The sequence below is a fragment of the Poeciliopsis prolifica genome, unplaced genomic scaffold (assembly GCF_027474105.1).
Source record: "Poeciliopsis prolifica strain line A6 unplaced genomic scaffold, Auburn_PproV2 SCAFFOLD021, whole genome shotgun sequence".
Classification (NCBI taxonomy): Eukaryota; Metazoa; Chordata; class Actinopteri; order Cyprinodontiformes; family Poeciliidae; genus Poeciliopsis; species Poeciliopsis prolifica.
In genome coordinates, this window is record NW_026562396.1 from 7060679 (window position 1) to 7087493 (window position 26815).

At 38.9% G+C, this 26815-nt stretch overlaps 1 protein-coding gene across 3 annotated transcripts; it reads left to right on the top strand.

The window, feature by feature from the left end:
- Window positions 1-250: 250 nt before the first annotated feature.
- csnk1g1 (casein kinase 1, gamma 1) lies at window positions 251-26511 on the top strand. 3 transcript variants are annotated; one of them, XM_055044956.1, is made up of 14 exons: window positions 251-450; window positions 6553-6704; window positions 7343-7748; window positions 8705-8745; window positions 9353-9422; window positions 13579-13730; window positions 13818-14052; window positions 14828-14913; window positions 15549-15633; window positions 15910-16058; window positions 16140-16247; window positions 17141-17251; window positions 18563-18666; window positions 22827-26511. In XM_055044956.1, exons 3-14 carry the CDS (start codon window positions 7568-7570, stop codon window positions 22879-22881), a joined length of 1377 nt encoding a protein of 458 aa, XP_054900931.1. In that variant the 5' UTR covers window positions 251-450; window positions 6553-6704; window positions 7343-7567; the 3' UTR covers window positions 22882-26511. The 3 variants fall into 3 exon arrangements, with proteins under 3 accessions (XP_054900931.1, XP_054900930.1, XP_054900932.1); XM_055044955.1 differs by lacking the exon at window positions 6553-6704; XM_055044957.1 differs by lacking the exons at window positions 6553-6704; window positions 17141-17251 and having other exon boundaries at window positions 252-450.
- The last annotated feature ends 304 nt before the right edge of the window (window positions 26512-26815 follow it).

Below are 26815 nucleotides of genomic sequence, written 5' to 3' on the forward strand. Positions count from 1 at the left end.
TGTGTTGTACTATTACAGTAGGAAAAAATGCAACTGAATTCTTATTTATTCCCGGTTGACATCCCCCCCTTATTGTCTCCTTACATAAACTGTGTAATGACATAATTCCTTATTTAGCCTTAAAAATATTTTTCGAACAAAATGTGCTACTTGTCGGCCCCAAATATTTCTTTCTTATTTTTAAGTACGATAAATAATTTGGTAGTTTCGGTTTGACCTGGAAGTGTGCCGCGAGAAGCGGGCGGTGCCGTTTTTCTCCATCCGGTGTGTTGGAACCTTTTCACGGCAGACGAAGAATGGAGAGAGTCGCTAACGGTTGTTAGCGTGAAAACCTCGGCAACAAGGAGAGCGCAGGAAAGCCTCACATGAATCCCCCCCAGCGCTCGGTTGAATTGGACCAAAGCGGAACACGAGCGGACTCCTGGTCGTGTGGATTTATCCCCCGTGAAGGTGAGCCCGTTGCGTTGTGCTCTCGCGGAGCCGGGGAAGGAGCATTTTTTAAAAGGTTTTAAGCTAATATTTTCGTTGCTAACGGGGCTAATTTCCTTGTCGCGCTCGGTCCAGCTGTCACCCAGCCATCACTTGGCCGTTTTTGTCGTTAACAAATTGTAAAGAAATATATATATATATATATATATATATATATATATATATATATATATATATATAAATCAACTATGTTTACAGGGGAAACAAATATTCCCACTCCGTTTTTCCCTCTTTTTGTTTTGTACTCAAAGTATATTTATACCAGAGCAACCTGTCGCTAAGCTATGTTTTGCTAGCGTTAGCTACACGGCTTATTATTTATGTTTAATGTTAAGAGAGGCTACATGTACTGAGTTCGTCCATGTTTATTTCGCTCCCTGCTCGGTCTGGCCTGGCTTTATGTCGGACTGCCAGTAACGGCTTTGTCCGGGACCCAGTGGTACACAGCTGCCAACACGTCTCCCCATTCTGGACCAACCGCAGGCCTCCTAAAGATCGATCATCTTCATTTTAACACGACTGAAGCGTATTTTTTACGCCCGAGCTGCTTCTCTGCTCTCGGTCTGTTTCGCGTAGACACCGGAGAGCTCGCTGGATCGGCACATTTCCTATGTCTTGAGTTAAGACGCTGAAGTTTTGTTTTTCTGACTTCTGTTTAAATGCACCTGCACATTTCCTTTGCTTGTGGTCAGGTGTTGCACCTCGACCTACATTTCCTTGTGTGGTCACACAGAAAGACTTCACAGCAGAAGCAGCAAAGCACAAAACATTACTCACATTGTCTAAAACATTGGATTAGAAGTCGTCAAAGTCAGTGTTCATTCAGGATCAGTCATGATTTCATTTTGCTGTGTGTTAATATATATATATATATATATATATATATATATATATATATATATATATATATAAACTGAGTAAGTTAAATCTAAATAAGATGAGATTTTCACACATTTTTTTTAACAAATATATAATTACAACTAAGTACTCTAAGTTAAACGATTATATTCTGCAAAAGTGTAGTTTCCACCTTCGAGTTATAATGGCAATGTCTAAAAAAAAAAAGATTTATTGGGTAGCACTCTTTGAATTTCCAAAACATAGTGAGGTTTATTAATTTCTTTTATTGTTGTTTTTATTTCCAAACAGACACATTTGTATTTCTTTATGCATCAAGCTGACCAGCAGTGCGCAGCAGGAGGTGTCTGGTTCATATCTGTTAGCCATAAGAAAACTCCATTTCCTCCTTTATCGTTTCTGTAAAACGACTTCAAACCGTTGAAACAGTAAAATAACAAGTTTGACACCAACTTTTTTTTTTCTTTTTTAAAGACTGTTGCTTGTAAACCCGCCTGTGCTGAGTCAAAATGTTTGCTCTAAATGAGATAAATGTCAAAAATTATAAAGCTTGCGCAATAGATTGAAATTAAAGTCACGATACTCGTCAGACACGATATGCAGAGATGCAGGGAAACAATAAAAACAATTCAGGACTTTAAAATATCATAAAATGTTGCCATTTGGAACCTTAGGCTTTATTTTTTACATCTTGATCGCCAGAGAAGTCAGCTCAGGCATCTAGGAATGACAAATCAAAGTTGTACACAAAAACTAATTCATTAAATGGAACTCAAGGGGGGAAAGAAGAAGAGTCTTATTAGAATTATGTATATATTTTTCTTAATCCAATGGCAGTAGCTCTTCAGCACGTTCATAACACTGACACACGTGAGATGGAGGAATTAATGGCCTCAAATTACCATGCAGTTGTGTGATTTTTCCGAGACATTTACAGTTTTGGCAGATTGTGTTCTCAACCATGCATGTATAAACATTTGCTTTAATAAGGTTTAGATGTGTTCATTAGTTCTGTGACGTTTGAGAATCGATGTATATTTGAGTAGTCAGAGTCTATATAGTGATGAGTTAGTTTATTTGGAATGATAGTCAGCTGGCACTGCCACAGCGGGGGTCTGCGCTGCTGGCAGGACCCCCTCAAACGCTGATCTTTCCACTGAAGGTTAATCACTATTCTCTGAGCATTCACGGTTTTCACTAAAGACAAAATGGGTCAGAAAGTATTTGTTGTAATGAATTCAGTTCAGCTGAAAGTGTTTAGCCGTTTACATTTGTTGAAGTTTTTAATGAAATATTTGCTATTTTTAAAAATATATAGTTTGAGAAAGTAAACTGCTGTATTTAACTCAAGGGATGCGTTTTGTTACTGATCATCGCTGTCATGGTGTTCTACTGTATTTTTTTTCACAAACTATTAACAGTCCTTTGCTGTTTTAGAGTCATTAAATAAACACTCTCAATATCATTTTCTTTATTTTACCAGATAATATTTATATCAGTTGGCATAATGATTTGATCAACTGAATTTAACTGCATTGCATTATAATTTGGGTTTAAAATTATAATAGTATCTTTAATCAGATACTGTTTGAATGTATTACGCTAAAGTGAATTTATTTTAATGATGACAATGAACAAATTATTTTGAATTGGATAAAAATTGGAGCAGTTTGGCTTCTTCATTTTATTGTTATATAGACAATTTGAAAGTCCAAAATTGCCATTAAATAGTGTTTAGCTGGGCTAAAATTCAATCAGTTACAAAACAAAACCGCAAGCCTCATTGAAACATTACATATTGCCATCACTAACAGGTATTTTACACCTTCATTCAACATGTGAGATACATTTACTACCCTTCGCCCTTGGAAAGAAGATTTTAAAAGTCTCAGAATATAATTCTCATGACAACATATGTGTACTTGTGTAAATTGACCATAGAATTAAAGCCAAAAATCTTGTGAAAATGCTAGCAGGAGCTAGTAAGATAGTATCATTATGTACAAGGAAACATGAAACATGTCCTGTATCAACATGGGCAGTGATAGGTCACTCAGCAAGGAGGAAACCATTGCTCCAAAATAAAGACAATAAATGCCAGACTGCAGTTTGTGATCTGATGAAAACAAAGTAGAGCTGTTTGGCCATTATAACCAATGTTGCGTTTGGAGGAAAAAGGGGGATCGCTTGTAATCTTGGGAGCACCGTCCCAACTGTGAATTATGGAAGTGGCAACTGCTGCATTTCATAAAGTAGATGACATCATGACGATAGAACATTATGAAGCAACCTCCGAAGACATCAACCAGGAAGTCGGAGCTTGGGGGCAGATTGGTCTTCAATTGGACAATTACCCCAAGTCAACAACTAAAGTGATTACAAAGTGTTTTAAGAACAAAACAGATGGTGCTCCAAGCAAGCTATCATGAGAAGCTTGTGGAAGGAAACCCAAAATGTTTGACTCAAGTCATACTCGGGGTTTCCTCCAGAAAACCGTCTGAGCCCTGTGGGAGGGCCAGTCCACAAGCGACTTGACGTATTTTTGTATTGAAAAGTGTTAAAAGTTACAAAAATTCGGAGGTGCACAAGCAGGCATCATAATTTGAAAATGTTAGCATGTAGGGAGCGTGTGGTTGGTGCGCACTGCCTCATGCCCAGTATAACTTATCAACTATAAACTTGGCTTAATCTGTCTCTACTGTATTAAAAAAAAGAACTATTTAAAAACAAGTAAAGCCTGGTGGCCCGCCAGGCTTATAATAAACCGTACATACAGATTAAGACGATATTCCCTAAGCAAAAGCATATAACCTTCTGAATTCTGAGAAAGAAATATAATTTGACATTCAGCAAATAGAAATAACTCCAACTGACATAAAAACAAGAAAAGTTTGGTCTGATTTAACTGCAGACAGCTGGAGGAAACTTACTTGAGTCGTGGCATTTGCAAGTTTCTTACAGACATGATAAGTTCTAGAATCCATCAGTCGATAAAAGGTCAAATCAAATGATTTGATGTGTTTTCCGTCTGAGGAATGCATTTTTCTCTAAGTTCAGCCAACAGGTGTGTGTCACGCAACACGTCCTCACTTTGTCTGGAGACGTGTTGCTTTCACAGGGACGAAGGCCGGGGATTCCCCACCGCTCATCAGGGATCACACAGTCCTGCTACACCCTTTACACAGTTCCAACTGAAAGAGATGTGCAGCACACTCAGTTTCTATTTTCAGACACCTGCTTGGCTTCCACAACACATTAGTTTGTGTCTTGACAATTTGCATGCTCAATCAGTTAAAATAACACAGGAAAACCACGGTAAAGATGTTGCAGGTTTTACCTCATGTTTACGTCTCCATGGTAGTCTTCTGGTAGGCATGTCTGGGCATGTCTGAGATCCAGAGTGACCCCAGCAATGCTGCGTGGATGAATGATGCATAAGCATGGGTCTGTGTGATAACCTGGAGTAGCAAAATTCACCAGGGTATCGTAGCATTTACACAAATATTTGGGATGGACATGCAAACCAGGGCGTAACAGAAATGCAACAGCTCTTTCCATTAAATTCAGTAACTAGACTGTTTTTTTCTTTTAATTTTTTGCCCTTTTTCTAGCCTTCTACACACAACCCTAAAATCACTGTAGCTGACCTCTCCCTTTATAAACACAAGTCATTATCTCTGTAACAACCTTGCAGCTGTAAAGTGAGCTGCGGTGCCTCCGATATAATCGTGCGGTGTGAACTGAATGAAAGCGTTTCGAGGGCCTGGCTCGTGTGTGTATGCGTGCGAAGATGAAGGCGCTCTTCCTCGGTCGCTAATCAAAACGCTTGGTTTAGAACGGCCCACAAATCATTATTTGACCAAAGGAAGCCGATTGCATCTTGGCTCTGAAAACGTATTTATTATTATTATTATTATTATTATTCATTATTATTATTGTTGTGTTATGCTCTCGGCTTTATGTAATAGCAACGGCGCTCTGTTGCCCTTGAGAGCAAACGGGCTGTCTTTGATGCTGAGATCTGTGCAAGCAACACTGAGCATGAGTCATCCAGAAGCCCACACACGCACGCGCACACACACACACACACACACACACACACACACACACACACACCACACACACACACACACACACACACAATACCATCAGCATCAGGCTTACCATGCTCAAGAATTATGCCATTGTGTTCAAAACAGTTTTTTTTTTTACACTGAATTTCTAATAGGTTTTTTAAATGATTTTTTTTTTCTTCTTTTGTGAAATGGATACTTTTGAGCAAAACCTGAATGTTTATTTTGCTGCAGTGGACCTAACTAGATGGATTGTAACACTATAAACGAAACATAACTTGTCATTATTACACAATAAAACACTGAGCTGTCTTCATCAGCAGTAATCAAGCGATTATTAGATCGGCAGTCGAGTGGAGGTAGTCGTGTCTTTATGTAACTGTTGACATAATACTCTCCTCTGGCGTTGTTCGGCGGGTTTTAGCTGTGGGTGGTGTGTGTAATGCCTTTGTGATGATATACTATGCCTTAAGCTTTGTGTTGATGCTAAAACTGCTCGCTGTGTTTTCTGTGACCACTGTGACTTGATCGCCATCTCTTAAGGACAGCAGTACTTTTTTAAGGTGAGCCACCGTTGACCTATTTGCGCAACCCGTGCTCATTTTAAAGGTGATGAATGAGTCTTTTTGTTGTTGTTGTTGTTTTTAATCGCTTTCTTTTCTAAGAACAGAAAAAGGCAGGAAGAAACGATATAGCCGATAGTTGAAATGAGGTGGATAGTTTAAATTTATTGTGCGATTAATTGATTTATTGTTTACCGCGACAGGCCTAAATATATATAGTCATATCAGCAGAAAACAGAATCCTTATAAGAATAAAAAAAACATCTTAAAAATTACAAAAGGAAAGTTGTTTTGATGAGAGAAAAGCTTAGATATCAGGATCTGATGTGACCAGATCCAAACAGGCTTTTAGTCCACTTGACACGGCGCAGTGGGAAAGCGAAAATGTAACAGATGTTGCGATTTTGGACACCAATCGAACCGAGCCTACCGGACTGTCAGGTGTGCAAAAAAATTGATTGAAAATCATAATCGCTATTGTCATCTCATTTATCACAGTTGCATATTTTCTTGATATTTTGCCGCCTTTTCTAAGGTTGATTGTTTCTGCCTTTTTCTTTATGGCGTAGCGTCGAACACCTGCACTCTTCAGGCCAGCAAACTGCCAAAACTGCTGCTCTCGTTGAGGTGATCGTCCTGTTGCTGAGCATTTTCTCAAGTTGCTTTGATTAGCAGCACATAGCCGCTACTTTTCCTCCTGCATGCTGTAGAAACAACAAGGGTATGCATACTTTTTTTTGACAGTTTTTCTACGTAATTCAATGTAAAGCAACAGAACTGGCAAAAAAAGAAGAAAAAATCGACAACAACGTGGAATTTGATGGGGTATTTTTTGATTTGTTTTAATAAGGCCTGTCCAATACAGACTTATTTTGAACATTGAAAATTATGTACTTTCTTTATGAATGAATTCTGCTAAGAAACTCTGTTCTGTTCTTCCTGTAAGTTTACACATACGCACACATGAAAGTTTAAAGCTTTAGCTTTGAACCTGATAAGTAAAGATATGTTTAAAGATATCTTTAAACGGGGTTCTTCTTCCTTGTTGGTTTCTTTCCATCGGATTCGTGTTCTTACTTTCTTGTGCTGTGTTTTTTTTTGGTAACAACTTAAGTGAAGTTGTCTTTAAAGAATTTTCTAAATAAATTTTGCTTAATTGCTGTTTTGGTGTTTAGAGGTCATTGCACAGTTTGCTTTGTGAATAAGAACTATTTAGGAAGGCTTGTCAAGCCTAGTTATTTTTTCCTACATTCTGGCCTAAATTTTTTTCAATCTACTATATTTCATCGTAACAATATAAGTTAAGCCCTTTCAGACACACATATCTGAGATCTAACCTGTTCTCTCTAATTTTTTCAGGTCTCTACCTTCCCTGTGTGACAGATGTCGAGGCCTAACAACTGATCTAGCTGAGAGGGCGAGGTCGGGGAGGCCCGCAGGTTAACAGCTCCAGTTTCTGGAGAGTGACTGTGCCATCCAGGTGCCACCAGTAACCAGGGCTGTGGCTGCTGCGGTGGGCCCGGCCCAGGAGGCCTTTTTTTGTCCGTCACTCGAGGCTCCCGCTGACCAGTGCTGCAGCACGCCATGGATCAACAAAGAGATAAATATGGCGAGCGGACGACTAGAAGCACCAAAGTTAATCAGGGAAACCGGAGTGGACACCGACCGTCGGGCTCCTCGAACACGTCCGGCGTTCTCATGGTCGGACCTAATTTTCGCGTGGGGAAGAAGATCGGTTGTGGAAACTTTGGGGAACTGAAGCTCGGTAAGTGGGGTTTCTGAAATGACGCTGAACTGAAGAAACAATCGCGGCATCAGTTGCTCAAGTCATGTTGAGTAGTCGAGGAATCTCCTGGTCAGGCCAACCTGATATTCGGGCCGGGTTGGACCAAAATTATCTCCTTGATGGTCTTTGGCACATTTAATAAGCCTACAATACACACAGCACAGATAAAGCGAAAGAGGAATGCGCAATGTAAAGCTGTGTTAATCTGCTTGATATGGAATAAACAGAGCAGCAGGCAGCCTGCCCTGTTGAGAAAAGATGGAAATGAAGGTGCAGACGTTCATTAGATTGATTTTAAATGTGCATGCAGCTCACCCTGCTCCACTCTCATCAATCACACATCCCAGATCATTTGCACCTGACTCACCCTGCAGTTACAACAAGCAACAAAATAGAGCAGGAAGATGTTTAAAAAAAAAGATGCTAAAAACAGGAAATATTGCACTTGTTAATCAAATGAATGGGCTACAATTAAAAGCAGTAAAAGCTTAATTAAAGTATTGTCTGGTTTGCTTTGGTCCTAAAATTAGTGTTAGTGTGTCGGATCGGTCTTGGTCTGTTTGGATTTTTTTAGGCCCAATCTAAACTCTATTTCTTAACTCCGTTTTTTTTCTACCTTCACCTGTACTTGTACACAAACTCTTATGCCCATTTACTTAAATATGTATGTGCTTGTTTATGGATTTATTGATTAGAACATAAAAAAATTGCTTAAATCTCAGTTTTTCAAACTAAATATTAACGTTCTATCGAATGGACATAATTTGGAATGGTCTTACATCAAGCTGTCCTGATTTGATGTAAGGTCTGGCCGAATCATCCCTAAAGTAGCCATCATCAGTGTTAAGGATACAGAATGGTGAAGGGGTGAAAAACCTACACCCAGTTGAAATGGCAGAGTTTTCATATACTTTTACTTTTCTGTCTTATTTTAGGTAAAAATCTCTACACAAATGAGTATGTAGCCATTAAACTGGTAAGTCCTCTGCACTTTAACATTTTACTCATTACTACTAATGTGCATGAATATTTTTTTAAAACCTTTGACTGTTTACATTTTAGAGGGGGAGAAAAAGGAATTTATTTTATTTAGATGTGCACCAATCAATTGCTTAGAGATCAGTTTTTGCGTTGATTAGCTTTACTCGATAAACAACAGATCAAATACCTAAATATGTGTTTGTTTGTTTTTTAGTAATTAGATGTGTTGTATCCACACTATCTTTTTGGCATATAGTTCAGTGCATTTGTTTGTTTGTTCAATAAAGGTGAGGGATATACGTTTGGATTGAAGTGGAGATACTCTTGCAATCTTTTGATTTTATAAATTTTTTTAAACTACTATTTTAAAAGTACCTGAAGTAGACTTTTCCTCTTATATGCATCTTTAGTACAAAGAGAGCAAAAATGGAATCAGACAAAAACAGGGTCAGACCTCAAGGAAAACCGACAATCAGTATAAAGAGCCTAATCAATGCTTCTTGTTTTAATAAGAGTTTTTTTGTGTGTGTGTGTGTGTGTGATTTGTTTGTTTGTTTTTTTACTATAAAATGAATGTAATCTTTTACGTGCACGTCGTGTAGGAACCAGTGAAGTCGAGGGCCCCACAGCTACATTTGGAGTACCGGTTTTACAAAAATCTTGGGACCACAGGTGAGATCAAAGATTTGGATTTAATTCCCTGCTGTGTTTATGTGTGACTGTATGATAATGATTTCATTGTTTTGGAAGATGAGGCCAGAGATTGCATCATTTCCACAACAAGTGATTACACATCTCCGAGCAGATATTGAGCTGGTTTAAGAGTTTGCTTTCATCTCCCAGGATATTGTGTGCAAAGAGTGCATGAAGGCCTACCCGTGTATTTGCTCTGTGTGGGATAGGGAGCTTTAGAGATGCCTTGTAGGGATAGTTTCTTTTATTTGAGTTGAAGTTGGGCTTCTTATTAACCTAGAAAGATACGAAGATTTTATGGTTGACTGAAACTTAAGACAGCCATTTTAAAGACAAATGATCAACCAAAAGGGAAGAGAATTTGGAAGTTTGCGTCTCGCTTGCCTCTTCTTGTTGTCTCCATCTCAGTTAGGTGTTAAAGGTTTCATCTGCCGTCTTCTTCGTTACAAATACTAGAAAATGAAATGGTTGGTCCCAAGGTTGTCGAGATAAAACCGCCTGTGTCCAGCAGAGACACTGTTTCCTTCCCAACCATTCCCAATTAATCCCAGTCATCTGTTCAAATTCCCCCCTAAAGTTTTAAACATGAAAAGCAGTCACTGATTTTCAAACTTGTCAGTAGCACCCTCAGCAGATTGAGGGTGTCACTGACATAAAATCATAGGTTTTCTGTTGTTGAGTACAGGCTGGTGTTTGTCAGGATCTCCAATTTAGAACCATTTTGAAATGCTATGATCCTGATCTGAACTTCAGCGTTAGATTTATGAAAGCCCTACATTTAGTTTTCAACACATGCTACAGCTGTTAGCTCATTTTTGAGGACTATTTTCATTCACTAGAGTGCTGCTGGTTAATTAGAAATGTTGATAAACCTCAAACATGAATGATTATGAAAGTAAAAGCAAGTTGTTGTTTTTTTTTCTTACATTATTATGTGCATAATTGTTTGGCAAGTATGTGAAAAAATAAAACACATTTTCCCATAGTAATTTATTATTTTTCGGTAAATAAAAATTTGACACAAACACTAAATTTTCCAATCAACATAAAAAAAAATAAAATAAAAGAATCTGTGAACAGTATGGCCACCCTCCTTTTCAGTAATAGTGTTAAGCCTTTCATTCATGGAGTCAATCAGGTTCTTGATCTGTTGATCAACTTGAAACTTTTCTGAATGGACTTTTTTGAAGTCCATTCATAAATTTTTACCTGCTTAGAAAGGTTTGTAGAAGCACTCTGTTTTGATGGGAGATTGGAAATTGTGCTGATTTTGTGTATTTCACACAAATCCTATTTTTATAACTCATAGCAAATCCATTTTTTGGTTATGACCTCAAAAGCATAATGTGTCAGTTTTAACCCCCCCAAAAATAGAGAGAAAACATGCCGACATTCAATAACTATGTCTGTTACAGAGTTTGATTTATAAATGTCTAAACTTATTAAAAAGTGAACAGGGCTTTAAAGCTGTTGGAAAGTTACGAATCGTGATGAGATTTTGGATTTTCGTAGGTGCACATGATGATCAGTCTGGGAGAATAATGGCTATTGTTTTGCAAAAGGCAAAGACTGGAAAAGGCCAACTGTGCGGAAACCCATTAAATATTTAGCAAGCAGGCCTTGCCTCTCTTAGCGCTAGCCCACCTCTGTCCGCTCCTCCAGATGGGATAATGTGACCTCATTTCGTCTTGGCTGCTCGCTGTACCACATTCCTCTCAGGCGAAGGGGTTGTTTGCATCTGTGCAGGCAGCATTTTTTATGAATTTATGCGGCTTTACTCTGACCCTCTGTCAGGTGTTGTTTGCTGATGTGTAACCAAATGTCCCTGGCTATTAATGAGGATGATTCCATCATGGCGTAAGAGTCGGCTTTCAGTTGCTCGACTCGAATCATACAGGAAGAGAGATGAGGATGGTGATGTTTGAGGAGGAAAGCTGTTCATCTAAGGGTTGGTTTACACAGAAGAGGTGTTAAAGGTATTATCTGCCACGTCATGAAACACTTCACTCTCCTAAGAGTGACCATCTCATTCTACAGCTTGGATTGGAATAAACATGGGAGTGAGCTTTCTGTGGGGTTTCAAGAACATCATTTTTAATTCATTAAAATCACAACTGATATCAAGGAAAGAATGGGTAAAAGGAAGATGTTTTACAGAACTGGAAAGAATTATAATCCTGTGTATTGTAAAGTGTCTTTACTTATCGTGACTGTTTTTTTCCATAAACCAATGCTCACATCATCAGTGATGTTTAGTAGCTCGCAAAAGCTTGACCAGCCTTGTTTTAACCCTCTCCACTAATTTATAGCGCGTCTTTTGTCTGAACAGTTTCTAGGCGTCCCACAGCCACCCTGGGTTTAGATCCACTCATTTCTGTGGTGCAATTAACAACCCACAGAAACTACATAATGGCACAGGATGCAGCGCAGCTTGCCTTTTTCATTCCCATGCGCCATCTACTGCCAAAAATGCCACTTTTCACAATTCATGCCTAAAGCACTGACTGAAACTAGAGGGCCATTTGGATGTCTGTCCACAATTTTCAACTAGCAGTAGAGTTCCAATCTCTGGTTCTTGAAAATCTTTCAATCTTTTTTTTTTTTTAAGCCACTTCCAGTTTCGCTTGAAGAACCATAAGACTCGCTTTGAAACTTCTCCTGGTCATTAGAATTCATTATTTATACAAGAGTCAGGGTCAACATCACACCGTGTGAGAGCTGTTGCTGTAACACAGTTGTAATATTTTGAAATAAGAACAAAATAGTTACATGAATGTTATTTCTAACCAACTTTGGGTTTTGGTTCGCATTAGCTGGTCAATAGCCTCTGTATAAAATCCCGATGTCTGATATCTGAACAGAAGTTAGTGGTTTTTTGTTTTTTGCAAAAGTTAGCATTCTTCACTCAACTAGATTCTGTTTTGCCATGTGCCTTTCTTCCCCTTGTTCTTTCTTTTTGCGCATCTGGCAGAGTGGAACTCTGAATTGTTGTCCGAATCCAAAAGTGAGGCCCAACAGGTTTATTTTCACAGGCCTTGCATTGCAGCTTTCACTGTAATATATGTTTAATTGAAATCGCTTTGGTTTTATTTTAAATGCAGTCCACACAAAGATGGGAAAAGAAAGGAGAATAGAAGAGTAGGGAAAAAGTTTAAAGGGAAACAAGGAGAGAAGTCTGCTCCTACACCTGCAGAAAGAGCAAAAAATAAAACTGAGAAATCATGGCAACATTAACATAAAGATGAAATAACAAACATAAAGATAAACATTTGTATTAACTTGTTATAATAAAGTTTATAACAAGTTAATACAAGATGTAGTTGTTGCTCCTCCATTAGGCAACTTACATATTTTTGTGAACAATTTTTAAAATCAAATTATCTTCCGAGCAAAACAAACATTGCATCCCTCGCTTCCCAGAGCCAATTTCCCAGGATTGACCACACCTTTGTTTGATAAGCTTTTATAGTAAAATGGAAGCTTTCTTTGAGCTTTCTTGGGATGACACTTTGAATAGGCACTGACTGGCAGGAAGAAGGGGTAAACTTTGAGTCATGCTTCCCTGAAGCCAATTACCAGTTTGACCTGATTTCCTGTTCTTTGAAACCACGATGCAGTCAGGATGACAGCCTCCGCTCACGGCATCTCTGCATGTGAATCCTTTGTTAAAGAAGAATTACTTTGAAGGACTTCACATGGAAGCTGCTCTGGCTTTTTTTTTTTTCTTAATGCTCTTCTGAAACAAAGAGCTTCAATGCCCAGAAGGCCACCATGACAAACAACCCAAACAGAGTAGTAAAAGGGCCTCATCTCTACCATCATTATAGTCACATTAGACTGCCCACTCAGCAGTAAACTGCTCATTGGCAAGTAATAAAATAAAGAGACGAGATGATGAATGCATGAAAATGTGAAGCAATTAGACTGAGTGGAGCTTGGAGGATATGATTGTAATGGGAGTTTGTGCTGCAAGTCTGTGAAACGATTATATTTCATCTGTACCACTACCCTCAACCCAAACCCCTGATGAGACACCGCGTTCTGTTTACTGTTATGTTGGGTAAGGGCGGGATGTGCCTTTAAACAGGTTCCTCTTTGTCTATCCTTAAGTCTTTGTGTCATTTCACTTGTCCAGCAGAGGGAGTGCCACAGGTGTTCTACTTCGGCCCCTGTGGGAAGTACAACGCCATGGTTATGGAGCTGCTGGGGCCGAGTCTGGAGGATCTCTTTGATCTTTGCGACAGGACCTTTTCACTGAAGACTGTCTTGATGATTGCAATTCAGCTGGTGGGTACCAAGTTGTTATTTTTTCCTCATTTGGAGGACGCTGGAATGTTTTCTGTGGCTGATTCCTCATGTTTCTCCCCACACCAGATTTCTCGAATGGAGTACGTGCACTCTAAAAATCTCATCTACAGAGATGTCAAGCCTGAAAACTTTCTCATCGGAAGGCAAGGGAATAAAAAGGACCACATCATCCACATCATTGACTTTGGCCTGGCCAAAGAGTACATCGACCCCGAGACCAAAAAACACATTCCATACCGGGAGCATAAGAGCCTGACTGGTACTGCCAGATACATGTCCATTAACACACACTTAGGCAAAGGTAAGACAACACCAAATCTGTGATTTTGTTGAAGTTTGATACAGTGTCGTGCTAGCACTCAACTTTTCCCCATTTTGTGTTCTTAACTTTTGAACGTTGATTTATTTTATTGGGATTTCATACAACAAAGTAATGCTAAACTTTTAAAGCGGAAGTAAAAGAGTTATGGTTTACATTTTTAATTTTTTTACAAATAAAAATCCAGAAATCATGGTGAGAATTTACATTCAGCACTCTCTACGCTAATATTTCTAAATTCATGCACCAATACGTAGTTTGATTGGTAACTTTATGGTGCGTTCACGCCAAACGTGTGGAATGTCAAACGCTCAAAACGCTTCAAATTGCGCTGCGCTAGACGCTCGAAACCCACCGCGACGGTCCTCAACGCACCTCCACATAGACTTTGAATGTAAACTGGAGGCGCCTGACGCTCAAAACGCATTTGGGGTGAACGCACCATAAGGTTTAGTGCCCTGCCCAGAGGCACGATGATATGTAGCAGGAGGAAGTTACTACTACTCTACCCACTGAGCAACAGTCCTCTGTCAAAACCTTTTAGTATTGTTTTGCTTCAACTTTACAATCATGGATTACTTTGTAACTTGTCACATGAAATCCCCAAAAAACACATTCAAGTTTGTAAATTTATCTTGACAAAATAAAGTTTCAAGGTTTACTTACAAAAGTTTTAAAAGTTGAACTTTTAAAACCTTGCTTTTTTGTAAACGGAATGTAAAAATGAAAAAAAATAAAATAAAATGTGTTGATACAGAGCAAAGCAGACGAGACGACCTGGAGGCTTTAGGGCACATGTTCATGTATTTTCTGCGTGGGAGTTTACCTTGGCAAGGACTGAAGGTATGACGAGGGAATGGCCATGTCGCCGAATCTGCCGCAGAATGTTTCATACCTTGCTTAGGAAAACATTCGTCATTAAAAAGAAAGGTGTCACAGTTGATGTAAGAGTGTATATGTTCATTTTAACCATTAGAAGTTGATACTTTGTCTTTTTTGGAACTGGCTTCACCAAATTTAGAAAATAACTAATAAAATGTATCTCTACTTTGTTGACTTATAGAGTAATGTCAATAAATGGCATAAAAACAAGACAAAAGGCTGTGCTTCTGGATTTTTACCCTTGGATCAATTTTGGACAGTTGTTGGGATGTCAAATCTTCATTCTATAAACGATGCAGATTTTGACTTGGTGTAGATTTTGTAGACTGGAATATGGGGGAGAGATGTGCAGCAAATTATTCACAATTTACTTCAAGGAATTCAGTGGGAACGTCAGATTTTCCAGTATGATGTCTTGTGGCATATTGGTCAAAAGATCCCACATTTAAAATGTTTTTTTTTTGTTTTTTCTTTCCATAAAGAGATTTCTCTAGCATGTTTATAACCATTTGTGTTATTCAATATAAAGTTAATATTTCAGATAACAGAACTGAAATGTTCTTTTATGATGATGACATTTATTTATTTATTTTTAGGCTGACACATTGAAAGAAAGATACCAGAAGATTGGTGATACAAAACGAAACACTCCTATTGAAGTCCTCTGTGAGAATTTTCCAGGTATGCTGCTGCTGATGAGTTTATGAATTCACTCTGATTATTAAAAAAAATAAAATAAATAATCTTTGTAATTCTTAAAATGAAATAGTATTTACTAGAAAAGGAAGAAATTTCAGTTAAGTTTGTTTTAAAGCTTTTGCTGTAAACACTACATTACTAGTGGGCCTGTTATGATAAACTTTTCCTGGACAATAAATTGTTTTTAGTATTTTCAAGTAATTATGTGTTAACCTGTACTCTACCCATATCAAACTTCTTTTTTGTTTCCTCACGCAGAGGAAATGGCCACCTATTTGCGGTATGTTAGGCGGTTAGACTTCTTCGAAAAGCCTGACTACGAATATCTGAGGAATCTATTTACTGAGCTGTTTGAGAGAAAAGGATACACCTTTGACTACACTTACGACTGGGTTGGGAGGCAGATAGTAAGTGAGCCGTGTTGTTTCCAAGGTTGTGCCTGAAATACGTCAATCCTCGAATTCAGCTCATTCTTTCCTTTCCGCCAGCCCACGCCGGTAGGATCTGTCAGTATAGACTCTGCTGCCTCTGCGGTAACAAGAGAGAGCCATCCTCACAGAGACCGGCCCTCGCAGCACGCTCCGGTTCGAAATCAGGTATGTTTCAGAGCAGAGAGTCAGTTCCAGTAAGGTAAAGCTGGTTAGCAACTTTACAAAGCCATGTGCAAGAATATCGAACCCAAACTGGCCTGATTTGATCTTTTAAAGGGGCAGAGTTATGTGATTTCCATTCACATAGTGATATTTTACAGCATAGTCAATTAAGTATGTTATGTTCAGTTGCTATAAAAATGTTACACATATCAAAGATGACTATAAAAAATAACTTCCTAATGTAGGGTTTTGAAATTAGGCCTCTGTCTCTAAAAACTTTCTGAATGATGGTTTTTAATGATGTGATACTTCAGAAAGTCAGCACATCATTACTCCTCTATTTAACAATAGCACTGTTACAATAATGAGACAAAATCTAAAAGTTCAAGTGGTTTGAATATTTTTTGTAAATCTGAAATCACCTTTTTTGAGGAGCGTATGTTAGTAACTTTTGTGCTATATCAAGTGAAGAGTTTAGTTCTAAGTATTTCAAAAGATTTTCATCCATATGTGGGGGGTTGAATTTCTGTACTCAGTTCGAACTGCAAGAGCTTCTGTTTTTTTTTTTTTTGTTTGTTTGTTTTTTGTTTTTTTTTTCCTTTGGCTTTAGTTCTCAGGCCTTGCTTTGATTTTTTTTCTTTCTTGTTTTAATTTATGGTTTTGTTCTTTTTTTTTTTTTACTATTTTGTTTTCTTCATTGGTCATGCTGCTTTCGCATGGTACCTTGCTTCACACACCCAAATGCCATCTTTTCTAATGCAATTATTCCATCACCCTCACCCCTCCTTCCCTCTCCCATTGCACCCCCCCCCACCCACCCACCCACCTCAACTCGTTCACCCCCGAACCCCTCTTCCCCACACACATCACTATGGCAACCCCCGACTCCCGAGCAGACGGCAGGCTCAGACCGACGAGGAGCATGGGAGGTGCAGCCCACGCGGCAAGCAAACTCTTCCTATTTGACCTCCCACCTGGCAGCGGACAGGCATGGGGGCTCAGTGCAGGTACACACCCCTTTACCCGATCAGCCAACACCCCCCGAATCCCCCACCACCACCACCACCACCCACAGTCTCCATGAAGTCAGATCTGTCTCATAAATCCAAAGTATCCCTGCACTTACAATGTAAACACAAATGATTCCCTGCATAGTTTTATTTCTTAGTGCATTTTTTGTATTATTATTTAGAGTTTTATGAGACTTTAATAAAGTCAATAAAGTATTTTTGTTGTCGTTTTACATAGTAGCTTTGCCTTTTATGTGAGACAGATCTACAGCGTTTTACTTTCTTTACCCCTGGCTGGGAAATGTTTTCTGCTCCACCGTATGCATGTGACCTGGTGCCACCCACCCCCCACATGTTCAGAGTGAATGTCCTGGTTTTTTTTTCTTTCTTTGGCATCTGGAATCCCTTTTGCATTTTGAGCTCTGGTTTCTACATTTAATGACTCTAAGGCACTTCTTTTATAAAAATCAGCACACCTTTTGCATGGCAGGATGAATTGACTCTGCCAAGGAAGTGCACGCTGGGTATGGTTTGTTGTTGCTCAAAGGGTGATTCTCGTTATTTTTGTTTATGTATTTATTATTTATTTATTTTTACCTTTACCAGGTTTGCTTAATAAGGTGTGAATATGTTGTGGGCAAATGAGAAATTACCAATAAAATTTACTTTAATTTTAGGTGCAATTTGTCAAGTAGAAATGTTTAAATCAAGTTAATAAAATATGGCTTAAAAAAAAAAGTCTACATTAGTAAATTTTTAAAAAATGTATTAAATTTTCAGCAAATGTGTTTTTAGTTAATTGTCTTTCTTTCTTAAATGGATTTGAAAAGCTATGACTTTACAGTGAAAGACATATTAAAACTGCTAAATATGTATTTTTATAGTATTTCACTAGTTTTTTGAATTATGGGGATTCATTATGCCCTTTAAACAAAGTTTAGTTTAATACTTGAGTTCATAATTGGAGCTACAAATACAGTTTCATAACTCTAAGTAGAGTTTTTTGGGGGGAGTTTTTACCCTTCATGTTAAAATCTTTGCTCAGAGTTCTTTTAGTCATATTATAAAATCTCTACCAGCATTTACCAGGTGTGTTTCTTAGCAATTACTTTAGATTGAACATTGTATTTGGCTTCTACCCTCCATGTTGTTTGGGAAGAAAACTCTTGGAAATGGGCTTTGAGACTCTGTACCAGAGCTGAGCTGCCAAAGTGTTTGTGTCTCGTGTCGTTTTCTGGCCAGCATTACTGGGTGAAACTGTGGCAGTTTCAAACTTTTAATCAGAAGTAACACCCGTCTTTGCTTCAGGTGGTCAGCTCAACCAACGGCGAGCTGAACGCAGACGACCCGCTGGCTCAATCCAACACCCCGATTACACCTCAGGCAGAAGTGGAAGTGGTCGACGAGCCCAAGTATGTATCCTGGAGCCTCCGTGCCTCTCTGCCATGTCCTTCTCTTGCTTTCCTCCTTCCAGTCTTCCTCCTTCTGTGCCTCTCTGTCCTTAGGGTGTAGGAATGTTACAGCCCAGACCTTTTGCTATAATTTACTGAACTTGAGCTTTTCTGTCATGTTATCTCAGTGAATTTCTCTTAAATACTTCAATTTGACTCAGATCAATTAATAAGATTCAAGTTTCTGTTGAGGAGCTTTATGTAGCCTTTGCTTTAAATATAGTAATTCAGTTTGACTACAAAGAACTCTGTACAAAAAGTGCTGCTGATTCCTCTTTCAGTTAGCGGAATATCTGTAAAGTTTTGCGCACAGTTTTGAATCCAACACAAAATAAAGGGATCATATTATTATTCCTATTTCGGTTTTGAAACAAATGTCCACAAAAACAAAACAAAACAAAAAACAATTAAGAAAGCAGCTCTTTTTTGTTTGTTTGTTGTTGTTTTGTTTTTTCCACATATTTGAGGAACTGTTTGTTGAAACTTGTTTAAGAAACAGGAAATATTGCTGATTATATTAAACAACTAGGATTCTGAGAATGAATTTGCTTAATGGAAACACTCCAATTTCAAATAAACTCACGTTTTTAAATAAATTTTTGAGCTAGGATAATTTAGTGCATTTTGCGAAACTGCAATGGAAACACTTTTTTCACATCACACACGTGATCAACAACTGGATGTTTCTCCTGGAAAAAGACAAAGACGACAACAGGAAGTTGCAGGAGGCCCGGCCTTTCAATGACTTGTCACATGAACAAACTTATTCAGTGTCAATTTAATTGTGTTTGATGAAAACGTGGCATTTGCAAAACTGCGTTTCCGCACATTTGTAATGGAAATGCAGCCGACATCTTCCCAACACGTAACCATCTTCACATTCACAACTCAAACACTGAAATAGAATTTTTTTGATAGTTTGTTTGGAAAGGAGGTAGGCAGAAGTGTAAACTTATTTAATCCTTTCTGCTGTACATGGCTATTATTCTTCACTTAAAGTCAGAAAAGAGAAAAGTTTACAGAAAATAAACTATTTAATGTCAATTACACTGACATACAATGGGGACAAATGTTTCTTTTCATTACTTAAGAAAGGTTACATTTTTTATTAGCCTTATCATATTGCTGTTGCAGACATCACTTGTCTTAGTTGATATGTATTTTACTTTCTTGAAAATGTGAACATTAAATGTACTTTATGTTACAGTGAACTAACAGAAGTACCAACAGAGACATAGATGAGAGGATTTTTCAGTGATACTGAGCTGATCACTCCTTTCTGAGTTACTACCTTCATTCTCAGGAGACAAACCATCATGACCAAAAACCTTCAGCAGAGGTTTCTCCCTTTTATTCAGATTGCAAGTCTCTCCACTTTGCTCGCACAAATCTTTAGCATGATGGGTGACGTATTTAAGACCTTATCAGATGGTGTGTTTCTGGTCTGCGATTAGAAACAACCTGCAATAAATGTAAACGCAGTGACCGAAGCAGCTTGGCTTTGCCTTTCGAGCTAATACCGTCTGTACCCATGAATAATTAAAACTGCACGTATGGATGGCTTTTTGACGTTTTATTTATTCATGAAGGAAAATATCATGAATGCATAAATAATCTCGCCGTTTAAAAAAGCGGTTTCCATTAGCGGTGCTTTGATTTGGACATTTCTGACACAAATTAGCTTGATCTTGATGTCCAACATTTCTTCTCATTTTAAGAACCATCAAAATGACATTGTGAACTTTTGACTTCTGCTTTTCCCTGGTAGATTTTTCCAACTTCTTGTTGGAAAAAAATCAGACCCGGGATTGGGTGGTGCTTGACTGTGCAAGTGTGGATCATCCACAATCTTCATTTTCCGTTGGATTCAAAACTTCTGCCTGCAACAGAAAAACTGCAGCATGCTTTCCTCTTGTGTTTAAAAAAAAACAAAACAAAAATTGGTCAAAACTAAACAAGAAAACTAGAAATTGATGCCATTTAGGAAACATAATTAAAACGCTCGATTCAGACTTTGTAACTTTCCAACTGCTCTCTCAAACATTTAGGAATAAAAACTTTTTCAGCAATATGCTGAAATTAATTGATTATGTCAAAAAAATTCCCTCTATATATCTCAAACTGCAGGAACTTTTCTTCCAATAAAATCCAGTTGTTGTACTTACTGTACTGGTTTCTCTCGTTTTCAAGATTTTGTGCAATTTGAGACTTTCAGAATATGAGTGTAAATGTGACTTCGACATGACGCACTAATCAGTTCAGCAGCATTAAATAAATCAGACGGAATCCTTTTGCTCTTTCAGACCATCTTTCCCTCTGTGTCCACCTGTGTTGTGTGTGTGTGCGTGTTTGTGTGGCGTTTGTGCGCCGACTCCCATAAACCTCGTCCTCCTGTATTAATCTCTTTCTTTTCTCTTTACATTCTTTCTTCTCTCTTCCTCTGTAGCTGCGTGAAAATGCTCAACCTGTGGTGAGTCCCTCTCTGCTTGTCCACATCATACTCATGGGACAGGGAGTGGACCGGCCTAGGCTGGGCCCAGTGGAGTTACTCACTAAGTTTAAGCAGACTCTCACTGGTACAATAGTGCCTTGAACCCAAATAAACAAACAGTGCGCTTTTCTATTGTTTTTTTTCTAATGAATTCAGTCATTTTAGCAACAAGTGAAGTTGTGCTTCTTCTTTTCATGATGATGTTGGAACTAGTGGCGGATCAAGGCAAAAATACTGAGCTGGTCTTTTTATTAGGCTTCTGTAGCTTCTTTACAGGCTTTAAGTATTTATTGGTTTTGGCATTATTTATCGAAAAGAACCCAGTCACTGTCCTATGTCCTGTCTCTGTGTGTCCGTACTGAGCGCTCAGGCTCGCCGTGTCTTGTGCTTTTCGTGTGCTTTTCTTTCAGCGCATAAAGGAAAAAGCGTCCCTCGCTTTTTATGCGCAGGTTTCGCTCGGTAAATGAGAGTGTCATTGAAAAGTCGAGGTCATTTCAGTCACTCGATTCAAAAGGCAGAGCCTTTAGTTGCTCTACACACACAGGAAGTGATATATCAAGCATTTGGTTCTGTTAATTTCCTATTATTACGGAAATGAATTAGGTCTGCAACTAATGATTGTTTTAATAATTGGTTGTCCTAACGATAAATCGATTAATCTGATCAAAATTGACGCAATTTGCAGATTTTTCATTTAACCACTTCAGGCTTCTTTTTATATAACATTAGAAATACATTAAAAGACACAAATAAATAGTTCACTGTCTTTTTTTAAATAAGAAAATAATCATTGTATTGCCTAAAATGCATTAATATGGCATTCAGTGTATATATTGCCCAGTTAGCGATTAATCGATTTGGAAATTAGTTGACAATTTTTTTGATAATTGATCAATTGTTTCAGCCCTCAACCTAATATCCGACTTTTGGAAACCAAACAAAATACAACCCGGTACTTCACCGACTAAACATTTTGTCCATGTATTGTGCAAATATTCTGAGCTCATTCGGTGGAGTTAGATCAGAATATTTGGTCGGAGCTTCTTTTGCATGTTTTAATGCTTTTCACGTTGGTGTGTGGAAGCTCTGGAAGCACCGAGTCCAGGCGAAGTGCACACTTTTTGAACGTCTACCAAATTTATGAATCGGCTTTTCAGAGTAAATGGCACTTTTTATTTTAGTACAGGTTTTCCTTCAACTGTTTGGTTCCAACTCTGGAATAAGTTTCTTTTGCAAGGACTTTTTTTGCTTAGCTTCAGTGACTATTTTCTGTACATCCATCCGTTAATTTCCTCATTTGTGAAAAACAAATGCACTTTTTAACACTTTCTGCATTCATTTCACACTTTGAAAGGAATTTCTGAAATAAAAGTCACTTTTTGAGGATATTCTAATTTACTGAGATGCACCTGTACATGAAAACCTTGGGAGAGAATAAGCGTCCAGACGCACAGTGGATGCCAGCGCCGACTTTCACCTTGTTCTTGATGCTAAAATGATTTTTTTTTTAAGCCACGGAAATCTTTAGCTCTTCCGTGTCGTAGCAGCGTTTCTAAGGCAACCCGCTTCCTCTGCGTCACGCGTTGCTGCTCGTACGTCCGCGTTAACGTCTCCCCCGTCTTGTCCGCAGGTGCTGCTGTTTCTTCAGGCGAAAACGGAAGAAGAACACGCCGCGGCACAAATGATGAGCCGGGGACCGGAAACGAACCGCTCCTCGTGTCCACTTAGAGTCGATTGTGATTTCAGAAACCTGGATGGTCCCACTCAGAATAAAAGAGGGAGTCAACTGAAAGATTCTGATTGAATTGTTCTCGGCCAGGACCGCTTTGACAGGAAAGAGAAAAAAAAGTGAAACACACACACACACACACAAAAAACCAAACCGTGGTTTGCGGAGATGTACAGGAAACATGTCTTATGATGGGAGTTTTTTTATTTTATTCCCCCCATTCCTCTAAGTTATATGGGATGTTTTACAGGACAGACGGCCCAAGATTATATTTTTTTTTTTCTCCGTGACAACCAAAATGTCTTTCTCTCATCATTGTTGCCATATTTCTTTCTTTTCATTAAAAAAAAAATTTTTTTTGAGAGAGAGGAAGAGACAGAATCTTCCTGTAGAATCTCGCCTCCATCGCTCCGTCAGGTCCTGTCGTTTAAACGCGATTCACCTCGCCAGGCCTCTCCGTTAGTTCACCGACTCGTTCGCTTTTTTTTTTTTTTTTTTTTTTTTTTTTTTACCTCTTCTGGATCATTTCCCGCTGCGGGACAAGCAGCTGAATACACGAAGGCGAAAAGGAGTATTAGCAGTCTCTCCGGTTCTCGCAGGACATCTTTTCGTTGAACCGAAATACACTACAGTCCCTCTTTTTACTGCTGGCGATAACGAGCAGCGACCTGATGTTTCTGCGTGGGGCTTGAAGGGGTTAGGGGAGAAATGCTATTTAGTTGCTACTACTTTTCCTACACACTGCATACACACTGAATGTATTGACAGATGAGTGAAATGACTGGAGCATTTCTATTATCTCTCCAGTGCATGGGAAGGAAGTTGCAGTTAAGAAGTTTAACAAAATTAGTTTTTTTTTTTTTTTTTTTTTTTTTTTGTCGTCATTGTTAAAAAGGAAAAAAAAAAAAAAAACACTGAGTCCAGTTCAGATTAGGAAGGGTTTCCTGGACTTTGTGACCACAGCAGCCATCAGCCGATGCCACCCTGGAAGGACAGCGTGCTCTGGAGAGTCACCGCCTCTGAAAACCGCTCTGTCCAATGCCTTAACCTCCATCCACCAAACCCGACTGACCGCCGCGTTGTTTCGCTTTGCTTTGGAGAGCAAGATGACAGCATGGTTGTGAGATTTTTTTTAAATTTTTTATTCTTTCTTTTTGTTTTATTTTTTTTGTTTGTGTGTGTGATTTCCAAATGATTAAACCCAAAGCAAGAGACTGTTTCGCAGCCATCGAAGGCCGGCCACGGCTTTTCTCTTCTTAACACGGAAATGTATTTCCCACCGAAAAGGAGGAAAACAAAAGAAAAACAAAAGCCAGAACCGAAGGCGCTCCCCTCCCACCAACGCCACCACCGCCCCTGTGCTGCAAAGAGATGTTTCGACGTCGGGGTCGCCGCTCCAACCGCGGACAGAAACTCTGCGGCGGAGGAATGCCTTGAAACAATATCTCACCTTGCCTATCATAACAGGAAAACAAAAACAAAAGATTTTCATGTGTTGTCATTCTATGCTAATGTGAATTCTGTCTAATGCAATTATATTTTTGTTGTTTTCATTCCAGTTAGCCATGGTTTTTATAGGGAAAGAGACGGGGCAAACAAAACAAAGCTTGATTATTACTGCACTACATTTGTTTGACCCCGGCTCTCCCAGAGGAGACCCTGCCTTCTTAAAAAAAACAAAACAAAACAAAAAAATCCACTTTGAACGTGCTTATTACTTTAATTGTAGCTGCCTCGTGTGCTGGTTGGGGAGGGCTCCTTGTTCGTCGTGGTGCCGTGGCCGCCCTCCACTCGGCCCTCTGTTCCCTCCACACACCGACACGTCGTCAGTGTGAGATGAAGCGACGCTCGGTGGAGCGTCCGCTTCGGCGTTTTGTGGACCTGCTCCATTAGAATGTTGTAGATGAGTCCGTATGTAAACCTGCTTCCTAGTTGTATTTACACTGTACAGCCCGGTTTTTTGTTGTTGTTGTTTTGTTTGTTTTTAAGCCCCGCCCCCCTCAACCCGGTGCGTGACTTTCTCCGGGCAGCCTAAGTTATTGTGTTATCGAAAGTACTTGAATATGTAAATCTATAGGAACACTTTTTTTGTTGTTTTTCTTTTCTTTCTTGCCTCTTCTTCTTTTTTTGCTTCTTTTGTTCGCAGTAGCTCCACGTAGAGGGTTTAATGGGGAAACAATGGGAGGCGAAGCTATTTGAATGACCGATTATTCATTTATTCGATCTGAGGTCAGGTCGTCGGTGGCAGCTGGATCCGCGTCGCTCCAGCTTCCTGCGCTCAAAAAGCATTCCGTTTATCGAGATGGAGTAATCCAGACTATTTAGCCTTCTCGTATCCCAGCCCCGGATTCCCCCGCCGAGTGCCATTTCCGAGACTACTACTGCTTTTACTACTAGTCCATGCCTTTTCCTGTGCCAGGAAAATATCAAGATGAATGTTTTCCTTTGTCACTCCACCCCCGTGTCCTTGAATGCGTCGCCTATCGTTTCTTTCTTCTTCTGCAGAGCAGCGCAGCTCGGTGCCATACCAGCCGGTGTTTTTAACGACTCGTTCCGTCTTAGAAAGTCCAAAAAAGGGAAGGGAGGGCCAAACCCACCGCCTTGTAGACCCACGCTTACGTTTCCCTGCCGAGTTTGTGACGCAGCATCTAGTTCTATAGCTTCTGGCTGAGCTGGTATATATGGCTATATTACTCTGGATTTGTCTTAAAGCGCCACACTCATTGTGAGGTGTCTCTGCATGGCGAGCGGTCTCTTTATCTCGATGTTGGATCCGCGAGACGATACAGCTTCCGCTCCTTGCGACCTTTTTCTCTTTTGTTTTTTGCTGCACATTCCAGTTCTGTTCATGTCGGTCACGGTTTATGGCTTTCGTGTGTATTTGTGTACGTGTGTAAATCAAATCAAAGCAAATGAGCGCATGAATGATCTTTCTTTTTTCTTGTTTCTTTTCTTTTGGGGTTCTCTGGCACTTTTTCTCCCCCTGCCCCTCGTTGCTGTACTGTAGGGTTGTTTGATTTACTGTACCTTGTTTCTTTGAGGGAGAGGTGGTATGTACTGCAATATTGTGTTGATTATTTGAATTGTAAATTGTACAGAGCCTCACAATTGTAGTCTTTGTTGGGAATTTCTATTAAAAAACTGATTTCTGATTTCTTTTTCTCAGACTGCGGAAAATCAAATTGTACAGCTCCAAGAATCTATCTTTCCCTCTGCGTTTTTTGTTGTTTTTTTTTTAAATAGAGCTGTGATTAAGATAAATCCTTAATCTGTAAATAAATAATATTGTGTTGAAATATGAATGTCACTTCAACAAAATGTATTTGAATGAGTTAGTCAAGGGCTTCAAGTATGAAGGACCCACCATTTCTCCTTTTTAATAATTTCATATATTTAAGTTGCAGAAAGGTAAATGGCCTTTTTATCTGAGATGACTGTTTGGTTTTTTTTCCCTTTGTTTTTCTTGGACTCATGAAATGGTGTCTCACACAATAAACCTTCGAAAAATCACTTTATTCCCTCCACACGTAAAGGGAATCTCCAATTTGCACCCTTTTTATGTAAAATAAAAGATCAGTCCACCTTTTTCAGTCTACTTGTGATTTTTCTTTTATTTTTATGACACTCATAAATCTGTGGTAAAGATCCGTAAATTGATTTCAGCCTGCATTTAATTTTTTTTTACCAGGGATGAACTCGAATCGACCTCGATTTCCTTAATTTTGGAGTCTGCTATGAGGAGAAGCTGACGTGACAGAACTGTCTACAAACTTGGCAAAAAAATAAAATACATTTTAAAAAGTATCTGACAAAATCATAATTGGCTGATCATGCTTTTTAAGCATGAAAAGTGCAATAGGTACACTTATAATTTATTCAGTTTGTTGCAC

Excerpts from the sequence above, each read along its gene's own strand:
- csnk1g1 (XM_055044956.1), top strand. The coding sequence starts at position 7,568 with ATGGATCAACAAAGAGATAAATATGGCGAGCGGACGACTAGAAGCACC. Across the intron at positions 14,053-14,827 it reads TAACACACACTTAGGCAAAG|AGCAAAGCAGACGAGACGAC; the intron begins GTAAGACAACAC and ends GTGTTGATACAG. Across the intron at positions 18,667-22,826 it reads GAAGTGGTCGACGAGCCCAA|GTGCTGCTGTTTCTTCAGGC; the intron begins GTATGTATCCTG and ends TCTTGTCCGCAG.